Raw genomic sequence first — 27,293 nt, forward strand, 5'->3', positions numbered from 1 at the left:
ATTGTGAACACTTTTTATACCATAAGAGTATGAAGGCAAGAAATAAGCAAAGGAACCGATTTTGATCACCCGATTCGTTAAAGTCGCCTATTAAAACAAAAGGTAGCTAGATCTCAAAAGTCTGTCTCGGAATACAAACAGCATTCTTAATATATATTGTTCATCCAATGTGGTTGTATAAATTAAGCAGATGTTGTAGGAGCTTACATAGTAAAACTGCTTTAAGACGGAGATGGAATAAGAGCTCGCGTTCTTGTTTCCCAGCCTTCACAAGTTCATACTACATGATGGAATCTTTTGTGAGGGACGCGAGTATCCAAAGACGTGTCCCGGAACTGCTGATATGGAATGCTTCGAAAGGCTGAATGAACAGGAGCATGACTCAGGCATGAATATTAGGCTTGTAACGGAATGGTACAAGTTGGTGAGGAATGTTGTGGAATCCAGTAAACCGCTTTGTGATCAAATATGGGGCATTCGTCGAACACTCCACAGTTTCCTTGACCGATTTATTTGGTTTCACCATTTTATGGTGGGAATTGAACTTGTTAGTTTTTGGACCGTTTTTCTCTTTCCTCCTTTCCGCCACTTCAGGAAAACCAGGCAGTCAATGCTACCCCTGCTACTACCACAGCGGCGCTCCCAACAACCATAGCTACTGCATTACACAGAACCTTGGCCTAAAGGAAAGGAAAACAATTGATGTTTGGTTTGTTTTCTACATTCAAAATGTGTTTCCAGAATCCCAGACCCGCCATATTGCTGGATATTGCTAGGTGCGGCGTAAACTAGACTCACTCACCAAAATCCCAGACAAGACTATTTCAACCATACGGTTTTCTGTAAGGAACACCAAATAGTTCTAAACGTGCTGGCTGTTCTGAAAGGTAATGTTACGACCTCAAGGTGAATCGTTTGGCATCTCTTCTTAATAAAGAATGAGTGAGTTGCGATGTACATCAGCAATTTTCCAGCAATATCACGCCCGAGGATACCAGAGTTGTGCTACACAAATCGTAATCGTACCCATTTGTGAAATTTAAACCGAAGAACATGTACGTCTCAAAAGAGATATTTGCAAATAGATCCGTATGGTGAAAACCCATTTGCGAACAGAATACAACAATTTAAAAGCAGACGTCGTAGCAAGACAGGAAAAGTGCAATTGCTTTCTTTCTAGTTCCTTAATTCTTCAGTGATCAGTTCATATTAATTTGACCACTATTTCACCATTTAAGGCAATCTGTTTGGCAACAGAGAGATTGACCATCTATGGTATTGATATTTTATATCAAGATACAACGTGACAATTTGCTACACTACCTTCCCTACAAGACTGTTATTCATTTATGTGTAGGTTTTACACTTTAATATCGAATTTAGATGTCCCTTTGCAACAATATCTTTGAGAATTTGCTACCAGTAAATACTTCTTTTGTATATTTGACCAGTGGCAAGATAAATATCTGTCTGAGCAGATCTACACGTAATTAAACGTAATTAATTAAACAAATAAACCTGGCAAAGGAACAGTTAGACAAATACAAACCTGATCACTTTCTTCTTTGCCATACCGGCACCATTTAGCAAAGTGTTCACAGTTCTTATAGAGCAAGTTATAGCCAACTTTTCCAACTTCGGATAATGCTCTTTGTACTATCCTAGATGGTTCCAAGTGGCTGGAAACAACAGAACAACAATGTGATCCTTTGGAATTCAATTCCTTGGTATTAAAGGGAACGATAGAAAGACCCCAAAAACTGGATAAATACCATTGTTCAGGATTTCAAAATGAACCGTTCTTCCAGGATTGTTACTGGGAGTAACTTTCACTTAATGACACTATCAATTATTGTTGTTGTTTTTCTGGTCCAGAATCAATTGTTTAGATGTGACACCGTCCTACAGCTAGAGCAAAAATGACTGCTGAATTGAACAACAAACAAAACTTACTGTAATTCCGAATCCTTTGAGTTGTTTTTTTTCGCTTTGCTCTCTTCAGCTACTGTCCAAAAATTGTCTTTGCGAACGATTCCTTTATCAGACTTTACTCCAGATATTGTACAAGGGTGCTTCAGGTCACTTCCACCTGCACCATCGACTCCAGACAAGTGCACGACTTCTTCTTTACCTAAATAACACACGAGAATATTATAACATTATTTATTACAAGATATGTAATGCAGTTTTGTCAGAAATAACCGAATGCCCAATACACAACCTCTTCATAAATTCCATGATATGATTTGGCGTTTAAGAACAGATGCTTAATCTTTCAGGAAAGGTATCTACAAGTCAATATGGCATCTATGTTTAAACTTTTATGTGTCCGAGAAATTTAATAATTACACATTGACATATATGATTCTAAAACACACAAATCGTAGACATATGGTTTCATTGTTTCTCTGTTGTTCAAAGGTACCTTTCCGACTATATGCCTTTCTTTAAACAATCGAGTCTGGGCCAGATCATCCGGTGATTGGCATCATGAGGATGCATCAACCAAGTCACCGGCTCGATCGCCTCTTACTACAAGCATGGGTTACTGAAGACCAATTATAACTCAGATAGGATATATGCCTTGTGATATCCATGCAGTGGCGGAATACTAGATTTGCATCTTTATTGCGCAGATCTCAAAATGTCAGGTGTATTTTATTGTGAATCTCTATACGTATTTTGAAAACCATTCCATTGATGGATGCTCATGATTTCAATCACTGGATTGTCTGAGCCAGCTGTGATTATTCACAACTGCTGTCATATACCACGTATATTGCTGACACAACATTCAACAATAAAAATGCGCAGAAAAACACACAATTTACATAATATTTTGTTACACTACACTTACCGATATACACAGCCCAGTGACTGTACACTCCTCGCTCAAACTCCAACAAGTCACCTGGTTTGGAGAAGTCAAGTTCTTTCTGGTTGTGTTTCTGTAGTTCAAGGGATGACGTTTCTGTACTATTTAGCTATGCACTTTGTGAACTGTGCCTCCAAATATTTATTTTCGCCGCTTTTGGAAATATCCCAGCAGTATCACAGTCAGTGGACACCAGAAATGGGCATCACACATTGTACCCATATGAGGAATTAAACCCAGGGATTCGGTGAGATGGGCAATTGCGTCAACCACTACCCTACAATCCATCTTAATGATGAACTTGTACGTCTTGCGTGATATGTTTGCAAATAGGATATTATGGCGATAGCCAAAAGGCGAGCACAATGCTTCCATTCAAAGCAGACGTCGTCGCGTGACAGGAGTAGTGCAAAAGCTTTTAGAGGCGAATTCTTCAGTGATCGGTTCATCTTATTTTTACTACTATTTTATCATTTAACAAATATGTCTGTTTCTCATCATAGACAAGACTGACCATCTCTCATTTTACGTTTTATATCAATATTCGCCAAGGCCAGTAGGTACAAATGCGTCCTGACCTGGCTATCAGTAGACGAGACTGTTATTCTTTGACGTTAGGCTTTATACTTCAACACAGAAATTTAGATGTCCATGTGCGACAATAAATAAGTCTTGTGTATGTGTGACCAGCAGCAAGATAAATGTTTTTGTCTGAGCAGACCTAAACGTCATTCATTAGTTGATCTCCAACTTACAGAGCCTTGTGGAAGCTAAGTGAACCTGGCAAATGAACAGCTGAACAAATACAAACCTCTCTTTTTTCCTGTGGGTTCTTTTCAATTGCTGTAACTGTCGCATATGATGTCAGTGGACTGTAAACAGCAAACCAACAATATGACCAATTGGAATTTAGGTCCTTGGCAATAACGGTGTGCGTGAAAAGGGCAACAACAACAAAATGTAAACCATTGTCCAGGATTTATACATGGACCGTTTTTAAGGGTCCGTAAAGTTGTGAGTAACATTACTGGTTTGTCTGTTCCAGAGTTAGTTATATTCACGTTACATCATCTTACACCTGGACAGGAAGTGTTTTTTCATCAACAACAAAACTTACTTTGATTCCCTGCCTGTTACATTTATGCTGCGCATCTTTCTCCCTCCAACAACATTCCAAAAGTCATCTTTGCGAACAATTACATGTAATTTATCATCATGTACTCCACTTCTTTCTGCACCATCGACTCTAGACAAGTGCACAACTTCCGAGTTACCTAAATAATACAAGGGAAATTCCGTAAAACAGAATGAAGACAGAAAGTCAGGGAATAAGAGAAAGATAAACATTGAGACGTGAACTTGGCCTAAGCTTTAGCGAGGCAAGGACACGACAAGGTCGTCAGAGGACACTAGCGAAGTAGACGAGTTAAAGGGCGGGGTGAAAGTAACAAATCATTGAAAAGGGGGAGTCACCGAACGGTGCTGCTCGAGGACCCTCTAATTACAATACATGAGTGAAGTGACAGATACAGTTATTATCGTATCAAAACGATATATTGAAATATGTGGTCAAAATCAGGTCAGGCTCGTCTCGTTCAAAAGACACGTTTGGGCGCTAAGAACTCAGAGTGCGAGAGTACTAGCTCAATATTTCGAAGCCAATCTACTTTACTCAGTTCTCCGTGTGGTAACCATACTGCCCTGTCCTGTGTTGGAGTTGTACGTAGAGAGAAATGGACTGAGACAGAGTAAAACCTATGTGAGTGGAGAACTTGGTCTTGCGTTTTCCCTTGAATGTATGTGTGCCCGTACATAAATGTAATGCGGTTAGTTAGGAGTGACGTTCGACCGACCCTCACTCCTTGACTTAGCAACCATGGACGGACCGAGCGACTGGAGAGCCGGATCTACCATCTCGACTGACAATGTGGAACGACCATACTTAGTTTACTGAAGCCCAATCGCCAGTTACGACAATATTGAAATGTTTAGCGAAAATCAATGTTCAGTACATGTCGTTGTTCTGCTAAGCTTAATAGTTATGAAGATGAAAATAATATGTTGATGTCAGTCATTTGCAATACTGAATGATTATTTGATATCTTCATATATGGAATTGAATTGAAATGTTTATTGAATGTACAATCTGCATTTGAATAAACCTTGAACGCTGGCAACGCTGATGCTATTGTTATCCTGAATTCACCTAATATATCCAAAGGAAAATATTACCACGAAACAGTCCATAATGTTTACCATTAGATACATAAAATTATGTAGTCTTCGCAGAATGCCGATATACAGCCACATTACCAACACCATGATATGATATGACGCTTTGCTACCAGTATTAATTAAAATGTCTGTTAGTAATGGCATCTACTGGTAAATGGTTTAAGATAACGTTCAACATTCAAGTGTTTCATAGGCTACTGAAGGCACAATTTATCACGGATCTTCACAGGTACAACATATGAGTATAATTCAAAGTAAATTAAGCTCTACCAAGTATTTCAATCGTAGAATACCTGCCGTTTTAAATAATGACTAGATATGAGTACAATCGCCAGTGGCGGAAGTGATGGTGACAATCTAGTCAGGGTCCATGCAGGAAGTATGGTGAGCTACATTCAGTTGATGGTCATCTATAGCCAGTTTTTACGCTGTAATGTCCTTAATAGTATACTTTAGGTTGCATGCTGGTTTTAAGTCTGTAACTGTGATGTCATGGTCCAGTTGCGGCAGATTTTGAGCATGCTTTATATAAGTATGATCTGTTTTAGTCACGATATGGCTGACATATTGCCAAAGTGACTGTAAATTTTAACTCACTCACACATTTGACCACTTTCTAATGGATCCAAGAGGAGCAACATTGTGTGAGTCACAGTCACAGTGAGAATGCAATCCATGATCAACATGCAACATGTCACCTGCTTTTAGACTTCTCAAGTACGTCCTTGTTGTATGTTGCCAGTGTTCAAAGGACGATGATGTGGATGAGTCATTCAGGTCCCTTCTCATTGTAGCATCGTGTCCAGGCAACTGCCCGACTTCACTGTTCTCTGAAATAAAGGATACATGACAATGATTATCATTAGAAACACATACAGTCTTGTTGAAAAACAATGGAATGCGCAATGGTCAACCTCTTTTCCAACCGTGATATGATATGAAGCTGAGATAACTGAAACTATCAATACATCTTTCAGTACTGTATCTACGCGTAAGTGTAGCATCTACATGTTTGAAAATAACGTTCAACGTTTAACCCTCTCATCGCTGCTGTCGGACCCATCCGACAGGAGAACAGCATAATGACAACCCAAACAAAACTTCCAATAACTATGTATGGAATGTACAAATGCTTAGCTTACTAAATCCATAGACTTTTAGTAGTTTATGTACCTAAAACGAGTGTGTAAGGGGTCAAAATTTAAAAGTCCGCATCGACAGTATATCAGCCATATCGTGACTATGAAAGTTGTAAATTCGTAAATGTAGTAGAAATGAACAAAAAACATACTTGTATACTTTACCTGTCTGCAAAGGACAGTAAAGTTACTAGTCTATCATATATATATGTGTTACAGTCAGATTGTGAAAAGGGTCATTTCGTGAAATTTCTAAAGATTTCAGTCATTTCTGTGAAGTGATCTAAGAGGGTCAGACATTTCGCGAAATGACTAAAATTTCCAGTCATAGCAATTGCACCTAAATAACTGAAATGGTGTTGTGAAAATACAAGTGACTAATAACAGACAAGTATTTGATAACAAGCTATACCGACATAATAATTCACGAAAATACATGTTATGTCACATAATTAATTGGACCATAACTTGAACATCACTATATATACTAAAAATTGGCATATAACCATAAAACAATATTTCTGTCTTCAACAATACAATGTAAAAATGGGCTACAAGTCGCCAACAACTAAAGGGAGATGACCATAATAGTGACCACGGGGACTTTCGATACCTTTGGTACCTTCATGGACTGTAGTTGGATTTACACCATCCCTTCAGATGTTAGTGATTAAACCTACACTTAACGAGAATTTATGCTAAAAAGATCCTTCGTCGTTGAAACCTTGAAATAGCTAGCCCTTCTGATGAAAAAAAAATAAACGAAAAGGTCGAGATATTCTCGCCACACAAGCACAAACAACGGCCATTGTTGACTTCACGTCGGATGGTAGTCAGTCAAATGTTTTCTTCATAATGAAATCATTTTTTAGCAATTTGATCAGTAATTTTGTTCTTTGGTGAAGAGAACACACACTGAAGTTCCCGGTCTATTGAAAATTAGCAGCTTTCGGATTCATTAGCAGTAAACAAAAGCAATCTCAATGTTACATCACCGACTGGATGAAAAGGAACTATCATGGCAACGGTGATAAAACAAACAACTAAACATGCATCGTGATACCGAAAAACTATTACCATCATTCCCATTTATCCCGCTACAATATTCTCTGGAATCAATTACATAGTCCGATTAGGTAACTGTTCATGACTTTGTAGTCCCTAGTATGGCGAACTACCCTCAGTTGCTGGTGATCTATAGCCTATTTTTATATTGTGTTGTCCTCTATGGTTAAAATGTTTTAGATTTAATTACTAGTTTTACATTTATATCTGTGATATTCTAGTTGTTTCTCTACTGTCCCGTTGACAGGGATTTTATACTCTATCTTTAATTAGTGTTGATATATGTTGTTATAGTCACGATATGGCTGAAATATTGCCAAAGTGACTTTAAATTTTAACTCACTCACTCATGTCTTTGTAAAGAAATTATCATACTCATCCAGTTTATACTTATTTGTTTGATAAACCTTCCACCATCTACATTGTTGACCGCGGCAGGTGACACGCGAGGGCGTAGCCTACTCGCGATGTTTTTAGGTCATAAGACACGATAAATATTTAAAATACGTTTAATCAGCAGAAACGTATATGCATCCGAACAAAACAATTGAAGACCTACATAAGCAGATAATGAAATATAATCACAATGATTTGTAATTGTATCCATCCTTGATACATTTTCTAACTAGGATTCAAATTCCGTGATTATGCAAAGTATATGCCGTGCAATTAACTTTTCATCACCTTCTACTTGGTTACCGTTATATGATATCAACTGGAATTGAATTTCTTCTTCTTTGTTGTATATTTTGCCTGCAATATTTCCAACGGTGTGCAAGATTTGTTTTTCACAAACCTAAGTCGAAAGAATTTCGCGCAGTCAATTATCGAATAATGTTTGACGCGTGGGATATTATAATGTCATAACAAAATATAAGTTTCTTCTGCATCTATCGTTGCAAGAAGGATAATTCTGATAATTGAAGATGGAACCTTTTCTCTGGTGGAGCATCTGTCGTTCACGGTAACGGATGAAAACAGATCTAATGTAAGAAAAGTTTGTTTTTTTTGATAACTGGATTTAAAAAAAGGGGGAATCTTGAGATCACGAAATATACTACGTCTGTGTGAATTCGCTTTGCTCAAAATAGGTATTTAATTCAAACATTAAAACAGGTAAACGGCACATTTTTTGTTCTCCAAGTAGGAACAAAAGTAAATAATTTAGAGAGACTTTATTTAGTATTGGAGGCCGCGTAGTCCAGAGTACAAATACAAAGAAATTCATACATATTAAATAGCATGGATATAAATGTATGGTTGGTGTGGGAGATCAACTACAAACATACATGTTTCTTTTCAAGTAAATGGCTAAACCTTTGATGTTTACATTTGTGCAAGACATTACTGGAGCAAGCTTTTGATGTGTTGGATAATGACGAAAACAAATTGGTATGAGTCTTTTTCGACGTTTCTTAAAGAAAGGACAAACAAGAACAAATTGGAACTCATATTCAATAGCTCTTAAATTACAGTGCTTACATAATAAGTCAGAATGAGCAATTTATTTATTAATGCGTATGTTTTCTATTTTCATCTAAACTCTGCAAGTGCTTCAGTCAAATCTCTATCAACATGAGTACTTAAATACTTTTCTTGTTATTGTTTTATAAGAAGAATACGTTTTAAGGAATGAAGATGTCTCCATTTTTCAATACCAAGATCGAGTGAGTGAGTGAGTTTAGTTTTATGCCGCACCCAGCAATATTCCAGCTATATGGCGCCGGTCTGTAAGTAATCGAGTCTGGACAAGACAGTCCAGTGATCAACAGCATGAGCATCGATCTGCGCAATTGGGAACCGATGGGTCAACCAAGCCAGCAAGCCTGACCATCCGATCCCGTTAGTCGCCTCTTATGACAAGCATGGGTCACTGAAGGTTCATTCTAACCCGGACCTACATAGGTCATATCAAGATTGAATGTATAAATGTATAAATGTCTGTGTAAATTACTACATTCCTGAAAAATCCAAGCATATGAATAACCAGTTTGAAATAACAACATTTTTACATGTGAAGTACAGTATACATTGCCAGCTTCGTCCTGCGCTTTAAATCAACATGCAACCCCAAAAAACAAACATAATTAAAACATAATTATCACTTATTCATGACATATATAATATACATTGCTGATTATGAAAAAACCCAAATAGACAAACATTATAAGCGTGTATTATTATTATCTTTGTGTGTGTATAGAGATGTTAGATTTTGTAAATACATGCTCATTTTATGTGCATAACATTTTGCAATCAACAGACACCATAACATGTCATGTGTACAAGTATCACACCTCGGCCTGTCTGTGTAATTACATAATGACAGAGACCGAACTCTGGTGCACGAGCTATAAATCAATGCGTTTTGTTTATGGTGTACAGCCTGATAGGTGTTAAGTTCAAATTGCATGTGGTCAATGATTGAAGTTGTGGGTATTTAATATTGTCAGTAGAAGACAGACAGGCAGACACATAAGTGTCAAAAAGACAGACATTGACAGTCTGTGACAGAGGCATATCTATATCACAGTTAGAAATTCTGACAATGCTAAATAATGACGTTGATGTTAAGTATCGAACTGAGAAAGTGACTCGGTAAGAAGAACGTGTGGTGAAATAGCCAAATGAAATCATGTAAACAGTTAAATCGAAATCTCCTGTCATAACATATAAAAAGCTCACGGGCGTGAAATATCAACAAAACGTTAGAAAATAGCTCACATCAAAGCCTACTCCGAGTATTCACCGCCAGCGAAAAGTTTTCCGTCTTGAAATGTTGAACGCCCACTGGTTGATACGTAGCGGAGTAGATCTAGATCCTAAACAAGGTTCCATTATGTAACGAGTAGATTATTAACTACTTGTACACAAACCAAGATTAGACTACTCCTGCTCACGACCTTAAAATAATTCTGAACATCGCGCTTCCAAGCTGCGCGAACCTATTCACTGCGCAGTCCACTGTTCACCCCAGCTGGGTGAATTTATTGAATCGTTTGAACTCCGATTTTGCGGGTTTTCTGCATCTCGTTATTTTTCAACCTTATAAATTGAATTTGCTTGTTTGATCATTTGTTACTGTGAGTCCATACCGAAAGGTATCAGAATCTGTAAAGTTGTGTTTTACGTTGCATGTGACCTTTTAAGCATGTTATAACAGGCATGACGATTTCAGGCTGAGTCCATATGAATCAACCTACATAAGTATCTTATACAGCGGGAAATGTGCAGAAAGGTGGTAACGCCCAATCTCACAGTATATCGAGCCCTCCAATATTCGTTTCCGGAGCACAACCGTTTTAGCAAAACTTGGCAGATATACGAGGCAGATCACAAAGTGGTGCCTTTTGCTTTGCAGATTTTGGCATTTATTTTTTCCCGATTTCCATGGAAACAAGTCGGACTTAGACTCAAAAGAGAGGTCGGCTTCTTTCCGAGCATAACTTGAAAACATTTCAATATCTTTCCACAAGACATGGCAGACATATCAAACAGATCTTGAAGTGGTGCCTTTATATTTACAGATTTTGGCATTAATATTTTTCATGATTTCCATGGAGATGATTTGGTCAAGTTTGACTTTATGTAACTGTCAGATGATTCTTTTCTTTCAAATATGTGGGGCTTCTGTCTGTGGTCTTCTGTACATTCACGAAAACGTAAAACCCAATATTTCACTGCTAAAAGATGCAATTGGTGCAATTTTAGTATCAAAATACAGACAAAATAATTCCCTAGACAATAGATCTGGGTAACCTTTCATTATCTGGTAAATAGGAAGAGAGAGAAGCTTTTGAGGCTTGATTTGCAAGGGTTTCACAGACTGTTGACAAACTAAGTCATGATGGAACGATCACATCTACACCCCTCATAATACGCAGCAAATTTCAGTTGGTTGCCTTTATAATACCACTTCCTCAACCGCTTTAAACCATCATTACGAAAAACAATTATGTTAGACTTTTCCATAGTTACAGTTAATCCCCATTTAATGCAAAATAGTTCTAAAGCATTAAACTTTCGCTGCAGATCAGCAACTAAATCTGCAAACTAATACATGAAGAAAGAAGTAATTTTATAATTTCCACATCCACATCTACATCCACAAGTATGCCTCTGGAATCCTCATTTTGTAAATCAACAGTCAGCTTGTTCATAAGGAAGTATACAGCCTTGTCTAACTCCACTTGATGTGTCACACCGTGGTAGGATAACAGGCCCACTCAGACAAAAAGCCCCCAGACAAAACACTCCTAAGATGCCCCCATGACAAAAAGCCTCAATGGCCAGGAAGAAAGGCCGAGGCCTTTTGTCTGAGTGGGCCTATTGGTTCGCCCACCGTGCCCAACATAAGGGTGATAGAATCGCCAGTCTTAACGCAAGCACAAACATTCTTGTACATGCTTTCTAAAATGTTATAAAGTTTTCCATGAATTTCATTTTGGGGTTGTGCATAAAGCCATATATTTCTATCAACCGAATCATATGCCTTATGGAAGTCAATAAATGCAGAGTAATAACGGTATTTATGTGTTCAGAGATATTTTTGTGCTAATGACTGAAGTACAAAATAGTATCCGTGGTAGACTAGTCCTGTCGGGAAACCGCCTGAGCTTCAGAGAGAGATCATCGTTTACTTTTAACCACACTCTCAGTCTACGTTCTATGATACATGTAAGAACTTTACCAAAACTTCAATAATGACATACATGTGCACAACTGTAATTTTTGATGAGTGATAAATCCCATTTTTGAATAATAATCATTCCTTCATTCTAATAATCAGGAAATACTCCACTTTCTAATATGGAATCGAAAATTTCGATAGAATCGCAGACGGAACTCCATCTGTGCCAGGAGCCTTATTTTGCTTCAGGAATCAATAGCATTAATAAGCCAATTTCAGTGATGACAACATAGTTGAATTGTTACATTCTTCACAATTTATTTGATTATGTTCTTTAATGAAATGTTCTACAGACTCGTCAAATTCACTGATTTCTGTTTCAGGATGTAGCAGATGCTTATCAAATGCCGCCAAACGTCTGGTTTGATGCTACTTGCTCTGTGTTTTGTTTTCAATAAGGAATTTACCGAGTGCCAGAAAGATTTACAATCGCTGAAAATATCATTTATAAATGCTATTAGTTTCCTCCCCTTCAATGACATTCTTTTTCTCCTTAAACATTTCCTGAACTTCTTTTTACTCTAAAGAAACGTATCAAGGTTTCTTTACAGTTACTTATTCTGAGGAGCTGCAATTTAGCATATTTTGGGTTTTTTTCAAGATGGAATATTCTTCGTCAAACCACATAGGTTGTTCATTGACAGAAATAATTTACCTGCCTCAGAAAACAGGGTTTACAAAGTATTAATTATTCATAGTTATTCACATTGTTTGACATGTGTTTTTTATTCAAAAACGAAATTACCGGTCAAGTGACCCAGTGCAAGGTTTGATTTAGCATTTAGAATGTGCCGTGGTGCAGCCTAAAATTGCAGACCTTTACCGAAAGAGTGTCCAAGTTTTTTTATATATCTGAGTTCAAAGAAGACTGTTCTTGACAGTTCATGTTTATTGATGACAGAGTCAATTTCACATAGTGTAGGTAATAGGTGCATAATTCACTATCAGACACTTCAGCAAACAGCATCAATCTTCGCAAGTTCTGTACACTAATTACATATATAGCTTTTGCTCCGAAACCCAGGAACAAATATTAAGGTAAGATAGTTTTTTCACTTTCATCAAACTTTTTCAGATAGTTATTTATTGTTACCTCAACAGCATATCTGACCCCTGGTATTTGTTATTGAAAATAATTCACAACTCAAAAATCTATATTGACAACAAAAAACAACGTTCATCTTATCTGTATTTGAGATATATTTTAGCAAGATACTCTATGGAAAACAAAATGCACAAAACTAATATGAAGTATCTCTCCCTATATTTTATGGTTTTGTTGTATTTAATAATTATGTCAAATATTTAGTCTTCCACATCACTGATTTTCAAATGAACGACAGTAATTGAATACTGGTTATTTACACTTTGCTTATGGGTCACCCGTGAAGCCCTCCCTCGTGGTGGGTGCTGCGTAACAGTAATAGCTCTTCCCTATGTGACCCTGGGCAAAATGTGTCCATATCACCATATTGCTGGTGGAAAGAGGCGACCAAATTAGGGCAACCTGTTTGCCGTGAATTGCGGCCCTGTGTCGAGGGAGGAAGGATTCCGGTGGTTTAGGGCACTGGGAACAGGAATAGCTGCCTTTGCCAAACATACCACTTCGACCCTCGACTTCACCTAAACTGGTCGTAGAATGGACCCGATTTTATCAATCGGCTTGTCACGCTGAGCCCTGTTCATGTTAAGTATGTTGCAATACAATTTGATTTATTTCAAAATATACTGAATGGTCTTGGCCATAAATGTTGGGTAAAAAACGTAATTACTGAGCTGTTAGTTTGTCCAAAAGCTACACCAGAAGGCGGTAGACTATAGGCCAGTCCTGTAGGACATACTCTTTTCATTTTTTTCCCTCTTTGAGTACACACTCTTCACGATCCCTGATGTCATCTGTTTTAGATCCATAGATATGAGACATCGTCCTTGTTGATGCCCGATGATAAGTGGAGCGAACGGAGTGTGAATCATATATATTTCTGTCAGCGGCACGCCCACTTCAAAATGTTCCTTATGACTCCGACAGGATGATGAGGTTCCTACAACTCAACTGGCCTCGTTTCCTTGTGTAATGTGTGCACCTGATGGTGGACTCTGCTATAGCAGAAGGCTTTGAAGATTTCGTCAGTGAAGTCAAGGATATTAAAAAGCTGCGACCTTGTTCTCCGCTCATTGAGTGTACGAAACGGTACAATATCAGATTCTGCTTGAAACAAATACTTATTTATTCATATTTTTTCTACCGCTGTATCCCAGATCGCTGAGTGCAGGTTATTGCAGCTCTAAGGTGCAAACATTTGTTCCTAATCCCTGTCAAAGTACGGTCGTGGGCCGAACCTCCTGTCTGCGTCAACTGTTTTCGCTTTCCATCCGCGGATAGCACTGCTTTTTGAAAATTGCAGTCCAAAATTTCGCGAGTCAAAACGACCGCACAATTTATTCTCAGAAGCAAAACGACAGTAGATCTGACGTATGCTACCACCGTTTGCTTCTGTTGAAGCCTATAAACCAAAACAAGTTGAATGTAATTCAGTTGGTTGCCAGATGATTACAAACGGGCTAAGAATTTCGCTCCCACGTTGCTGTCTAGTGTAATCCAGAGCAGGCCTTCAAAGTGACCTCCTGTTCCCAATCCACATCTTCATCCAAAAGCATCAGTCCGTCTAAAACTATCTTCTGAGATGGATACATCTGTATCTCAGAAACAATCATCAAAACCGCGGAAAAGTAAATCCATACCAAACAATGAAAATCCTAGAAAGAATCAGCAGACGAACCCCAAAGGGGACAAATAAAATAACCAGGTCCAACTTTTAATAAGTTTGGATTCTTGAATGGATGTGTCCGAACATAGCCATTGCATTGCAAATTGCATTTACTTTGTGCCCTTTGCACTTTCCACTCCATCTGCTCTTCAACAATATGATCTTCACACCTATATGATCAGCTACCTAAGCTCCTGCATAATCACGGGTGACTTGAACGAGCACAACCCCCATGGGAGAAGTACAAGTACAAACTGTCAAGTGAATAAAATTGCTGACCAAATAATTTCCTCTTCGACTCCTCATATTCGCAAACCATGTTTTAACAAGGAATGCAAACAAGACAGAACAATGTAGGAAGAAGGAGGAAACATATCCTACAAGTTCACAGTTTGAACTCGTACACGAGGTTCCTACAAAAAGAATAAATGCCAATCTTAGAGGAATTATGTCTCCGAAATTAACTTCACTAGTTAAAAGTCGTTTACAGTTCTAAGTGGGGATGGGGCTAAACTACCCTCCAACACTTATACAGATCACCTATCCGATCAATACGACATTGCGGCTCCATCGTATATGTACATGTAGATGGAAGTATCGCACCCCATAGTTGGTGCTCACGTCATCGCTGACGTCACCACTGTCCCTATTGACCTCCTTATGTCGACAGTGGGTTGAATAGGTTAAAACATTTAACTCCCTTATTCCATTTGAATAATGCATAGGGGCACTTTTTTATTTCTCTTGGATATCAGATTTAAACAATGCAACAGAGTTGTAATTTCTAATAGCTAAAGGAATATTATTCTACACTTTAACAGTTGATGGAATATAAGATGATATTGAGTTCCTCGGTCTTGTTCATGGTTGGCAAAAACTTATCGGAGTTTCTTAACTCATAACTTGTCTGGTTGCCTACTGCAGGTGAGGAGTAAATCCTGAAGAAAACCTGGAGCCAGACCATTTTGCATTTTATGAAATAATGTTAACTTACGTCTTCTCTTTCTTTCAGAAAGTAGATCATATCACGTTTCGTAATGCAACGAATGCATATCTTTGCGAGCTGCTCCAGTTGGAGTCTTCCTAATCTATTAGCCTGTTCAGACAAACATCCATTCCATACCTCGTATGCGTACTCAAAGTATGGCCTTATAAATACAGTATATATTTTTGATAACGTTGTTCTATATCGTTATCTAATTGCTCCTAAATGCTCTTATCAGTTTAGATGTCTTTTGACAAATGTTTTCAATGAGATGATGCCAACTTCCGTTAGACGTGAAGATTAAACCCAAATGTTTATGAAAATAGACTGTTTTTATATGGCAGCTATGAATCTTCGAATTCATGCCTTTGAGGCATCTTTCAAAGTAAATAATATAGCTTCGTTTTTTTCCAGATTGTAAGATCTTAACCAGACCTTTGCCCAATCGCTTAATAATTATAGGTTTTCATTCATGACTCTTTCCATCACTTGTTTGTTCTTTGATAAAGTTCCCAGTGAAGTATCGCCACTATCTCATTCACATAAACAGTAAAAGGAAATGGTCCTAGAACTGGTATTTGTAAAATACCACACTGGTATTTGTATAATACCACACTGGTATTTGTATAACAGATCATAAGACACAAAGAAATAATAAACACGCTTAAACACAACTCTTTCAAGCAACTCCCCAACACAACCAATAAGTGAAATTGGGGGATAATTTGATAAAACCGTATGATCACCTTTCTTGAATAAGGGAATAACATTTCGCACACTTCCATTGGCTAGGATACACAACAAATTTAGTGACATGTTAAAGATTATGCACAGGACTGGACTTATGAAATAAACATTTTTCTGAGTAAGTGATGACTAATCTGGTGTGACCCAGCAGCTTGAAGAGGTAGACATTTAATGATATCTGAAACCTCATTAACTTGGATTTTAATATTTTCTAATACCGCATCGGTACACTTGTCAAACTGTGGTAAACAAGTGGTATCTGCACCATTTGAATTAGATATAGACTCAAAATATTGATTTAACATATAAGTTTTATCAAATCTGAAAAATCTGATGGTCCCTCTTCATCTGCATGTATTTTCAAAGCGGGAATGAAGGAAGCAGTACCTGACGTCTTGATCAAACTGCGTAACAATATGATGATTTATTTTCACCAGTTCGATTAAAATACGTCAAGATTTGAAAAACAATGTTCTTTTGCATATAATTTCATCTTATTAACTTTATTACGCTGTTGTAGTTGTTATTTTTTGGTTGTTGTTGGGTTGTTGTTGTTTTGTTTTTGTTGTTGTTGTTTTTTATTTCATAACATCAGTTATATTCTGTGTTGTCTTCGCTTTTTTCCTCAGTTGATTCACTTCCTACTTTCACGTCGAATATTTGAGTCATACCATGGTTTGTCATTAGATCTTAAATCATTAAAACGTTCATAAAATACACAGCAAGCATCTTCAACATTTGAACAGTCAGTAAACAGTGACAACCACTCCGTACTGCTAACAAGTACATTCATTTTTTCATAATCACCATTGTTGTAACAACAAACTTGTCTATGATATGCAACTTTAGCTGATACATACATGCACATCAACGTTGACAAATGTGCCTTTGTGATCACTTATACTTCTATCGAAATCAACAACGCCACTTTCAACAACGTCAACTTCATCATTAACAACTATTGGATCTAGAAGAGTACATCGTACCTGTACATCATCCATCTGTCTATACATCACTTTTCTACATATGACATTGTAATCCTGGGAACCAATATAAAAATAAACAATAAAAACCCAAAAAACTTCATCATTAACAACTATTGGATAAAGAAGAGTGCTGGTTGTCTTGGTCACCCTTGTGGGTTCCGTTGTAACATTATGTAAGTGTTTTCTAAGTAAGATGTCTGTTGATTTAGATTGGCTTTGGAAAGTAAATTTCCATTCAAGTCTCCGACAAAAGTAACTTTACTTGAAATATCTAAAGCACCTTCAATGCTATTGTCAAATATACTCTACAAGTTGGCAGTATTACTTTCAGGCCTGGAAACCAGTGCATATGATTAATGGTTTTGTGGAAGAAATATTTTAACACATACAGATTCATCATATACATGTTCAAGATTTGGAAGTCTGTCAAAGTTAAATGTCGAGATATATACATCATAACACCCCCACCCCCACCCTCCCACCCCACCCCCAAAAAGCTCTTCTATCTCTACGTATCGGGTCATGAATGTTTTCCCAGGCCAATGTTTCAGTATCTATACGTGAGTCTCCGTGAAACAAACAACATCATAGTCAGATGAAAATATGTTGGTATAGGATATACGTGCGGAAGCTAGTTCGGGTTATCTGCAAGCATGACAGTGAATTTGATAGTACATAATGGGTTGTTAATGCAGGATCTCTCAATTGTTCTAAAGAGGAAGAAAAAATGAATATAGACAGTGATTCAGTCTTGGGAAAGATTTCCGCCGTATTCCCCCTTAAATTACATTCTAGTAAAATCATATCACCTGAATATATATTCCTCATCTGATAAGGATCAGTTTTAACATGTTTCTTTAATTATATCTGGACATACTGAAAGACATATTTTTCCCTGTCGTTAAAGTTTAGGGGGATACGTGCGAAAGTCTTACGTACAAATTAATAGAAACATAAACAAGGAGAGAGACATAATATATTATGTGTTTATATGGTACATACAATCAATAAATAAACATATATATTTACATACCTACATGTTTTTGAAAACATATACACGTAAAAGCAAACATGAATGTGAAACACTCTTAAGACACTACAGACGCTTATACTTGTCGAGGGGCGGCGGGGTAGCCTAGTGGTTAAAGCGCCGAAGACCCGGGTTCGATTCCCCACATGGGCACAATGTGTGAAGCCGTTTCTGGTTTCCCCCGCCGTGATATTGCTGGAATATTGCTAAAAGCGGCGTAAAACTAAACTCAGTCAGTCAGTTATACTTGTTGAGGTCAGATCACTTTGAATGACAAGTCCTTACCACTGTTCACAGATATACACTCTGACATAGTATGCCTTGCGGAATAGATCCTCTGCCCATTCTTCAAGAAGAGATCCGGTGTAGAACAGGTCTTCAGCAAGCCATGCTTGCCACAAAAGGCGACTATGCTTGTCGTAAGAGGCAACTAACAGGTTTGGGTGGTCAGGCTTGCTGACTTGGTTGACACATGTCATTGTATCCCAATTGCGTAGATTGATGCTTATGCTGTTGATCACTGGATTGTCTGGTCCAGACTTGATTATTTACAGACCGCCGCCATATAGCTGGAATTTTGCTGAGTGTGGCGTAAAAATAAACTCACTCACTCACTCTTCAAGAAGAATGAATGTATTTGGTAATATAACCCTTCTGGATTATGACACTTCGGATTCTTTAGGGATTGATTGGTATAAACTTCGAATATAGACTTGTTGGAGAGTGGCTCAGATTCACAGACTTCATAGACTTTTTGAGATTGAACACATCTCCACACTTTTTTATGACGTTAATGTCTGTGAATTGAGCAGGCCAGTCCATTCCTAGGACATTTTTATCATTATTAGTTTTCCAGGAAGTGGTCTCCCGAGACCCCGTGTACTGGCGCATTGCCATCTTGAAAAGTTCAGGCGTTTTTCCATATGCCTTCGCTACAACAGGCCACAAATTGGTATCAAGCACATCTATGTATTTTACTGAGTTAATATGTCCTTCAGCTGAAACCAGTACACCTATACCATTGCAGCTAACTCATCCTCAAAACAGTACACTTGCCGCGACAGGATATTTCAGTACGTTCAAACATTCCGGACTCCACCTTTCTTCAGCCAAACAGAAATGTTTTTATTTTCTCCTAACACAACCCGAGTTTCATCAGTAAACAACCCTTTCTTCCACCTATGACGTCCTCATGACATTATCCCCCTACACCACCTTACATGATTCTGATGGTTAACTTGTGAAATGGTGATACCATTTCTTATCGTCCGTTTTTTATGCCAGCCCGATGTAAATGTCGCTGGGATTGTCGTGCTACAAACTCGAACGTGATGTTGAGAATCAAAATTGTTAGTCATGTTAGTAAGGGAACGTCGCTGTTTTGGCGAACGCCTATCCACCCTCAAACCAATCACACGAAGGCAACCACTTCTATGTCTGTTTTCTGTGCTTTGACCGTCACCAAACTTCTTCAAAATTCGCCCTACAGTAGATTTGTGAACTGCTATCAATTCAGCAGTCTTATTATTTTTCAAGCCTTTTTCATGCAATTCAATAATTACTAGTAATTCCTTTTGCTCTTCTGTCAGTTCCTTCGCACTGCGGAATATGATCATGCCACATTTCACTACCTAATGTTGGGCGGTTTTCGCAAGAGAGACTTTTGTTTACAGTAAACGCCCCCGGGAGATATAGAGCAAACAAGTTTGTTGCAATACTTTTGTTAAGTCACTATACCTCAGTTTATGACAATATGTCAATGTGGCTTGATACAGTCACATGTACAGGCAAGGCTTCCAAATGACGGATATCACCAGCGTGTCAGTTGACAGTTCAAACGTTTGTACGTGTCTGACTAATTAAAGACCAATTGGCGATCATCGAAAGATGATTATAAAGATGTGTCGAAAATATAGATTGCTGTTGTCTGTCCACAGTCTAAACACTGATCGAGTCATTGATTTTGATGTGCATGACTTCGTTTAATCCTACGATGGGTCGAATCGAGTACATTCTTGAACGGGGATGAATACAAAGTATGCAAACTTATTGAAAGAAAAAAATACATACACGGTTAAAACTGAAATGATTAGTTTTCAGGCAAGTTTCACTTTGCAGACACTGGGCCTTGAGTACAATATATCATATGGCCAAGGTTACAATGAGGTGAAATTGGGTTTAACGTCGTGCTTGAGAATATTTCGCTCATATGACGACGTGCATGCGTGTGTATATGTATGTGCGGCTGCTTGTACTAGCATAGACTTAAGATGGTTTTATAGTGCTAGCCCACTGAGATACCATGCCGCAGTGAAGCATGAATACCCCACTCAGACACATCATACTGACTCCGAGCCGACCAGTCCTTGTTGTACCCATTAATGCCGAACGCCAGGCATGGACCAACAAGTACCATATTTTAACGTCGTTTGGTATGACGTGGTCGGGGATCGAACCCACGACTTTCCGCTCTCCGGGCGGACGCTCTAACCACTACACCACGGAGGCGGTCCAGGGTACAATGAGTTATAAAACCTTTTAAAAGAGTGTGTGATACAATGTCCCTATCAGGGGAGACGTTTACACGGCCGCATATCTCAATGTCTTCCAACCAACCAACTAAACAAATGTAAAACTATTGTGTCACAATTTGGATGAAACATGCAGCTTGTGGATAGATGTATCAAAATCGTTGAAGTGACGGTCATACATGATTCAAACATCTTAAACAATTTCGGTGGGCAATTGTTTGTAAGACGCTAGTAAATGTTCAGACCCAATGGTCTAAAGGATTCTAAGGATAACGACAACAATAGACATTTTTCTTGGCACATTGACTTTGTACCAAAAAAGGGAAATATGAACACAAACAAAAATACAATAGACATGGCATCTACAACTAACACGATGATGTTATATAGCATTTATATATATATATATATATATATGTATATATGTATATATAAGCACAAAACTTTGCTGAAGATCAGGGCTAGCTTGGGCTCTCTGAAACTGTGAGGCGTAATTTTTACCTTGAAAGTCGGCTAAGCTAAGCTATATTCACAAGCTCATCATGAACTGCACCTAAAATCGTAAGCGTTGTACGAATCGCATGTCATGCATATGCTACTGTGCACCGTCATTGTTACCTTGAATACCCGACAAAAACATTAATTGACTCTCATGATTTCAGTCACTGGACTGTCAAAGACAGCCGTGACTATTTACAGGCCACTGTCATATACCTCGAATATTGGTGAGTACATCTTTAAACAACCAAAATGCACACACAGACAAGACTTTGCATTAATATTGTGTTGCGCTACACTTACCAACGCCCTGAGCCGAGTGTCCCTTTGGAGCATCGACTCCAGACAACTGCCCGACTTCACTCTTCCCTGAATTCAGGTCACTTCCCTTTGATGCATGGACATCAGACAACTGCTCGATTTCTCTCTTCCCTGAATTCAGGTCACTTCCCTTTGAAGCATCGACTCCAGACAACCGCTCGACTTCACCCTTCCCTGAATTTAGGTCAATTCCCTTTGATGCATCGACACCAGACAACTGCTCGATTTCTCTCTTCCCTGAATTCAGGTCACTTCCCTTTGAAGCATCGACTCCAGACAACCGCTCGACTTCACGCTTCCCTGAATTTAGGTCAATTCCCTTTGATGCATCGACTCCAGACAACTGCTCGATTTCTCTCTTCCCTGAATTCAGGTCACTTCCCTTTGAAGCATCGACTCCAGACAACCGCTCGACTTCACTCTTCCCTGAATTCAGGTCACTTCCCTTTGATGCATCGACTCCAGACAACTGCCCGACTTCACAAACCAGGTCACTTCCCTTTAGAGCAACGACTCCAGACAACTGCTCGACTTCACTGTTCCCTGAATTCAGATCAGAATGATAACAAATACATGCTCAGATCAAAGTTCAGCTGTCTCAGTCGAACATTTTCAAGAGAGAAGTTTACGCGGCCGCATCTGTCAATGTCTTTTGTTACAACATTTAGGATCATGCTCAAATGAAGGTCATTATGTAAACATATTTCCTGAATTCAACAACCAACTAAGCAAACGTAAAACTATTGTGTCACAATTTGGACGAAACATGCAGGTTGTGATTAGATGTGTCAAAATCGTCGATGTGACGGTCATACATCATTCGAACATCTTAAACAATTTCGGGTGATATATATATACACATTTTTGTGTGTGTGTGCATGCGTGCGTGCGTGCGCGCGCGCCCTATTTAAAAAAATGTTAAAAATTACAGTCAGGGATAGCTTGGACTGTCAATTACTGTGGACCGTGATTTTTACCTTGAAAGCCGCCGAAGCTAATATCAATTGATGGCGACTGCGTCGGGAAAGGGTAAATCGGGTCACTTCCCACTGGAGCAGGGCGTCCAAAATACTGCTCTGTACTTTTTTCTGAAAGATACCGGATCCCGCTTTGGGCATCTTTCGACAGTGATAGGTTGCTAATTTAAGTTGGAATTAAAATCCTTGGCAATAACGGTGAAAGTTGGACGTGAAAACGGCAACAAAACCAAGATATAAACCCTTGTCCAGGAATTATAAATTAACCGCTAATTTAGGAGTAACATTACTGGTCTGTTGAAGAGTCAGTTATATTCACGTTACATCACCTCACAACTGGACACGGAATGAATGTGACTCTCACCAACAACTATTCCAAAAGCATCTTTGAAAAACGGGTCACATCCATTTGCACCATGGTCCTCAGACAAGCCCCCGTTACCTAAATAATACAAAGGCAATACAGTAGAACAACTTCAAAAGGGGGATCAGTGATCTAATGTGTTATCCTGTGTTTTTGTACTACCTTTACATAACGCTTGTGGTTGTGTGTGCATGAAACTCCGAGTTACAAACATGAAATATTCCAGTGTATTAATCATACATATATACATGCTCCGCTACCTCAAGTGTTGAGCACTCTGTATTGGAAGAGAACAACACGTGTGTGTGTGCGTACGTGCGCATGCGTGCGTACCTTGAAAGCTGCCGACGCTAATATCAACTGATGGCGACTGCGTCGGGAAAGGGTAAATCGGGTCACTTCCCACTGGAGCAGGGGGTCCAAAATACTGCTCTGTACTTTTTTCTGAAAGATACCGGATCCCGTTTTTGGCATCTTTCGACAGTGATAGGTTGCTAATTTCAGTTGGAATTAAAATCCTTGGCAATAACGGTGAAAGTTGGACGTGAAAACGGCAACAAAACCAAGATATAAACCAATGTCCAGGAATTATAAATTAACCGCTAATTTAGGAGTAACATTACTGGTCTGATGAAGAGTCAGTTTTTTAACATCACCTCACAACTGGACACGGAATGAATGTGACTCTCACCAACAACTATTCCAAAAGCATCTTTGAAAAACGGGTCACATCCATTTGCACCATCGTCCTCAGATAAGTCCCCGTTACCTAAATTATACAAAGGCAGTACAGTAAAACAACTGCAAAACGTGGATCAGTGATCTAATGTGTTATCCTGTGTTTTTGTACTACCTTTACATAACGCTTGTGGTTGTGTGTGCATGAAACTAGGAGTTACAAACATGAAAAAATCCAGTGTATTAATCATACATATATACATGCTCCGCTACCACAAGTGTTGAGTACTCTGTATTGGAAGAGAACAACACGTGTGAGTGCGTGCGAGCGCATGCGTGCGTACCTTGAGAGTCAGCGAAGCTAATATCAACTGATGGTGACTGCGTCGGGAAAGGGTAAATCGGGTCACTTCCCACTGGAGCAGGGCGTCCATTATACTGCTCTGTACTTTTTTCTGAAAGATTCCGGATCCCGTTTATGGCATCTTTCAACGTTGATAGGTTGCTAATTTAACAAATCAGTCTGTAATGCCTTTTGGGGTTCAAATCGTTGCGATTTCTCTATGATAGTTGTGTCCTGTCAATAACATTTGAAATGGTTGTGAGTCCTATGTGAAATCCAATTTTAGAGAGATAAAGGCTTGACAGGTTTTATAATTTACATGTATTTATGGTGAATATACAACTTGTTTTAGTCACGATATGGCTGACATATTGCCTATGTGTCTGTAAATTTTAACTCACTCTCTCTCTCACACACACACACACACACACACACACACACACACACACATACATACATGCATACATACATGGTGTTACACTTCACTTACCAACGCCCTGAGCCGAGTTTGGGTCACTTCCCTTTGGAGCATCGACTCCAGACAACTGCGCGACTTCACTCTTCCCTGAATTCGGGTCACTTCTCTTTTGAGCATCGACTCCCGACAGCTGCCCGACTTCACACTTCCCTGAATTTGGATCACTTCCCTTTGGAGCATCGACTCCAGACAACTGCCCGACTTCACTCTTCCCTGAACTCGGGTCACTTCCCTTTGGAGCATCGACTCCTGACAACTGCCCGACTTCATTGTTCCCTGAATTCGGGCCACTTCCCTTTGAAGCATCGACCCCAGACAACTGCTCGACTTCACTCTTCCCTGAGCTCGGGTCACTTCCCTTTGAAGCATCGACTCCTGACAACTGCTCACCTTCACTGTCCCCTGAATTCGGGTCACTTCCCTTTGGAGCATCGACTCCAGACAACTGCTCGACTTCACGCTTACCTGAACTCGGGTCACCTCCCTTTGAAGCATCGACTCCAGACAACTGCTCACCTTCACTGTCCCCTGAATTCGGGTCACTTCCCTTTAGTGCATCGACTCCAGACAACTGCTCGACTTCACTCTTCCCTAAACTCGGGTCACTTCCCTTTGAAGCATCGACTCCAGACAACTGCTCACCTTCACTGTCCCCTGAATTCGAGTCACCTCCCTTTGGAGCAACGACTCCAGACAACTGATCGAGTTCACGCTTCCCTGAACTCGGGTCACTTCCCATTAGAGCATCGACACCAGGCAACTGCTTGACTTCACGCTCCCCTGAATTCAGGTCACAATGAGAACTAATACATGCTCGGATCAAAGTTCAGCTATGTCAGTAAAACTATAGTGTTACAAATTGGACGAAACATGCAGGTTGTGACTAGATGTATCAAAATCTTTGATGTGACGGTTATACATGATTCGGACATCTTCAATAATTTCGGGTGTCAATTGTTTATAAGAAGATTGTAAAGTTTCAGATTCTGTGGTCCAGAGGATTCTAACGATAACGACAACAATGAACACGTCACCTACAACAAACGGGATGATGGGAGATATGCTTAATGTCATATAATGTCAGAAACAAAATGTCAGAAAGGATGATAAAATAAAGACATTCAACATGTTGGTGTGTCAAATCTTCAAGCAAATATGCATGGTATCAATACAAAAGTGAGATTGGTGAGTCTCTACATAGAGATCATTACACGAGCAAGTGTGTCGAACGACTTATGCGAAAGGATTGTGAAATGCATGATTTTGCAGGAGTCTCGTATGAGTCGTGTGACAAATTAACAATATGACCAGTTGGAACTTAAATCCTTGGCAATAATGGTGAAAGTAGGGCGTGAAAAGTGCAACAAAGCCAAGATATAAACCACTGTCCAGGATTTATCCGTTCTTTTAGGGTCCGTTAATTTAGGAGTAACATTACTGGCCTGTTGAAGAGTCAGTTATATTCACGTTACATCACCTAACAACTGGACACGGAATAAGTGTTGCTCTCACCAACAACTTTTCCAAAATCCTCAAAATATTACCAAGGCAAAACTGTAAAATAACTAATATTATGAAGTCCAGGATCCGTTGATGTTTTGACACTGTATGTTTTGACACACTGTTTGAATCGCGTGCAGTCAGGCCTGAGCTACTGTGGACCGTATTTCAGTCACTGGACTTCTAAGAAAGCCATGAAAATGTACAGGCCGCTGTCATATACCTGGAATATTGGTGAGCACATGCATCCTTAAACAGCCAAAATGCAAGCAAACACAAGACTCAACATTAATATTGTGTTACACTACACTTACCAACGCCCTGGGTCGAGTTAAGTATATCTCGGTAACGGGCAGTTAATTCTTCTTTGTCCAGCCGGTATTCTTCCGACATTGTCGAGAAACCAAAATTGGGGTTAGTTCCCCTTCGATCATTGAATCCAGACATCTGCCCGACTTCACTATTCCTTGAATTCGGGTCACTTCCCTTCTGGCTGTGTTTGTTTTCTTCTAGTGTCGATGTTTCTCTTCAAATATACAGCTGGTGAACTCTCCGTATAGTCTCCAATTATTTTTTTTCTGAAACGCCAAAGAGAAAAGGAAAACAACGTTGATGATGTCATCATCTATGTCAGCAGGGGCAAAATGTTGCCATGACGCGCTGCCCATTTTGACACTGTTACGTTAAATGAGGCATTAATTTTGCTTTATCTTATCCTTTCTGTCTGAAACGGAAGATACATTTCTAAATGCCGATGAATAAATGAAAGGATAAAAGTACGTTCCAGAATGGCACAGCTCCTTGTCGTCATCGTATTTGACTCAGATTAATCTATATAACTTTTCTTGGAGAGAAATTGGAACCTTCAAATATATTATTTATCACAAACGTGTTCTGAATATATTTATGAGGTAATTTTGGTTAGGGAACTAGTTGAAAAGTATCCACCGAGTGTTGTGTAACCAAACTAGATTATTCACCAAAAGTGACGTCATAATGCCGAACATTCTGATGCCACCGAGATCTTTTGAACTAACATTGTAACTTCATTCAAGCATTCTGTGTTAAAAAATGTCAACCAAA

The 27,293-nt window shown here is 38.9% G+C and overlaps 1 protein-coding gene across 1 annotated transcript; it reads right to left on the reverse strand.

Annotated features, from left to right (window-relative positions):
• Positions 1-26,784, reverse strand: LOC124255123. Its single transcript, XM_046688963.1, has 11 exons — positions 26,525-26,784; positions 25,101-25,490; positions 23,212-23,289; positions 22,848-22,958; positions 21,853-22,413; positions 3,993-4,149; positions 3,687-3,747; positions 2,858-2,948; positions 1,954-2,131; positions 1,550-1,679; positions 1-680 (listed from the first exon to the last, which is right to left on the reverse strand). Exons 1-11 carry the CDS (start codon positions 26,655-26,657, stop codon positions 591-593), a joined length of 1,980 nt encoding a protein of 659 aa, XP_046544919.1. The 5' UTR covers positions 26,658-26,784; the 3' UTR covers positions 1-590.
• Between the last annotated feature and the right edge of the window lie 509 nt (positions 26,785-27,293).

Source organism: Haliotis rubra, unplaced genomic scaffold (assembly GCF_003918875.1).
Source record: "Haliotis rubra isolate DU_JTF1 unplaced genomic scaffold, ASM391887v1 Scf593, whole genome shotgun sequence".
NCBI classification, from domain to species: domain Eukaryota; kingdom Metazoa; phylum Mollusca; class Gastropoda; order Lepetellida; family Haliotidae; genus Haliotis; species Haliotis rubra.

Coding starts and splice junctions, on each gene's coding strand:
- LOC124255123 (XM_046688963.1), bottom strand. CDS start 26,657: ATGTCTGGATTCAATGATCGAAGGGGAACTAACCCCAATTTTGGTTTC. Junction 25,491..26,524: donor TAACTCGACCCAGGGCGTTG/GTAAGTGTAGTG, acceptor ACCTGAATTCAG/GGGAGCGTGAAGTCAAGCAG. Junction 3,748..3,992: donor GTAACAGGCAGGGAATCAAA/GTAAGTTTTGTT, acceptor TGCTGTTTACAG/TCCACTGACATCATATGCGA.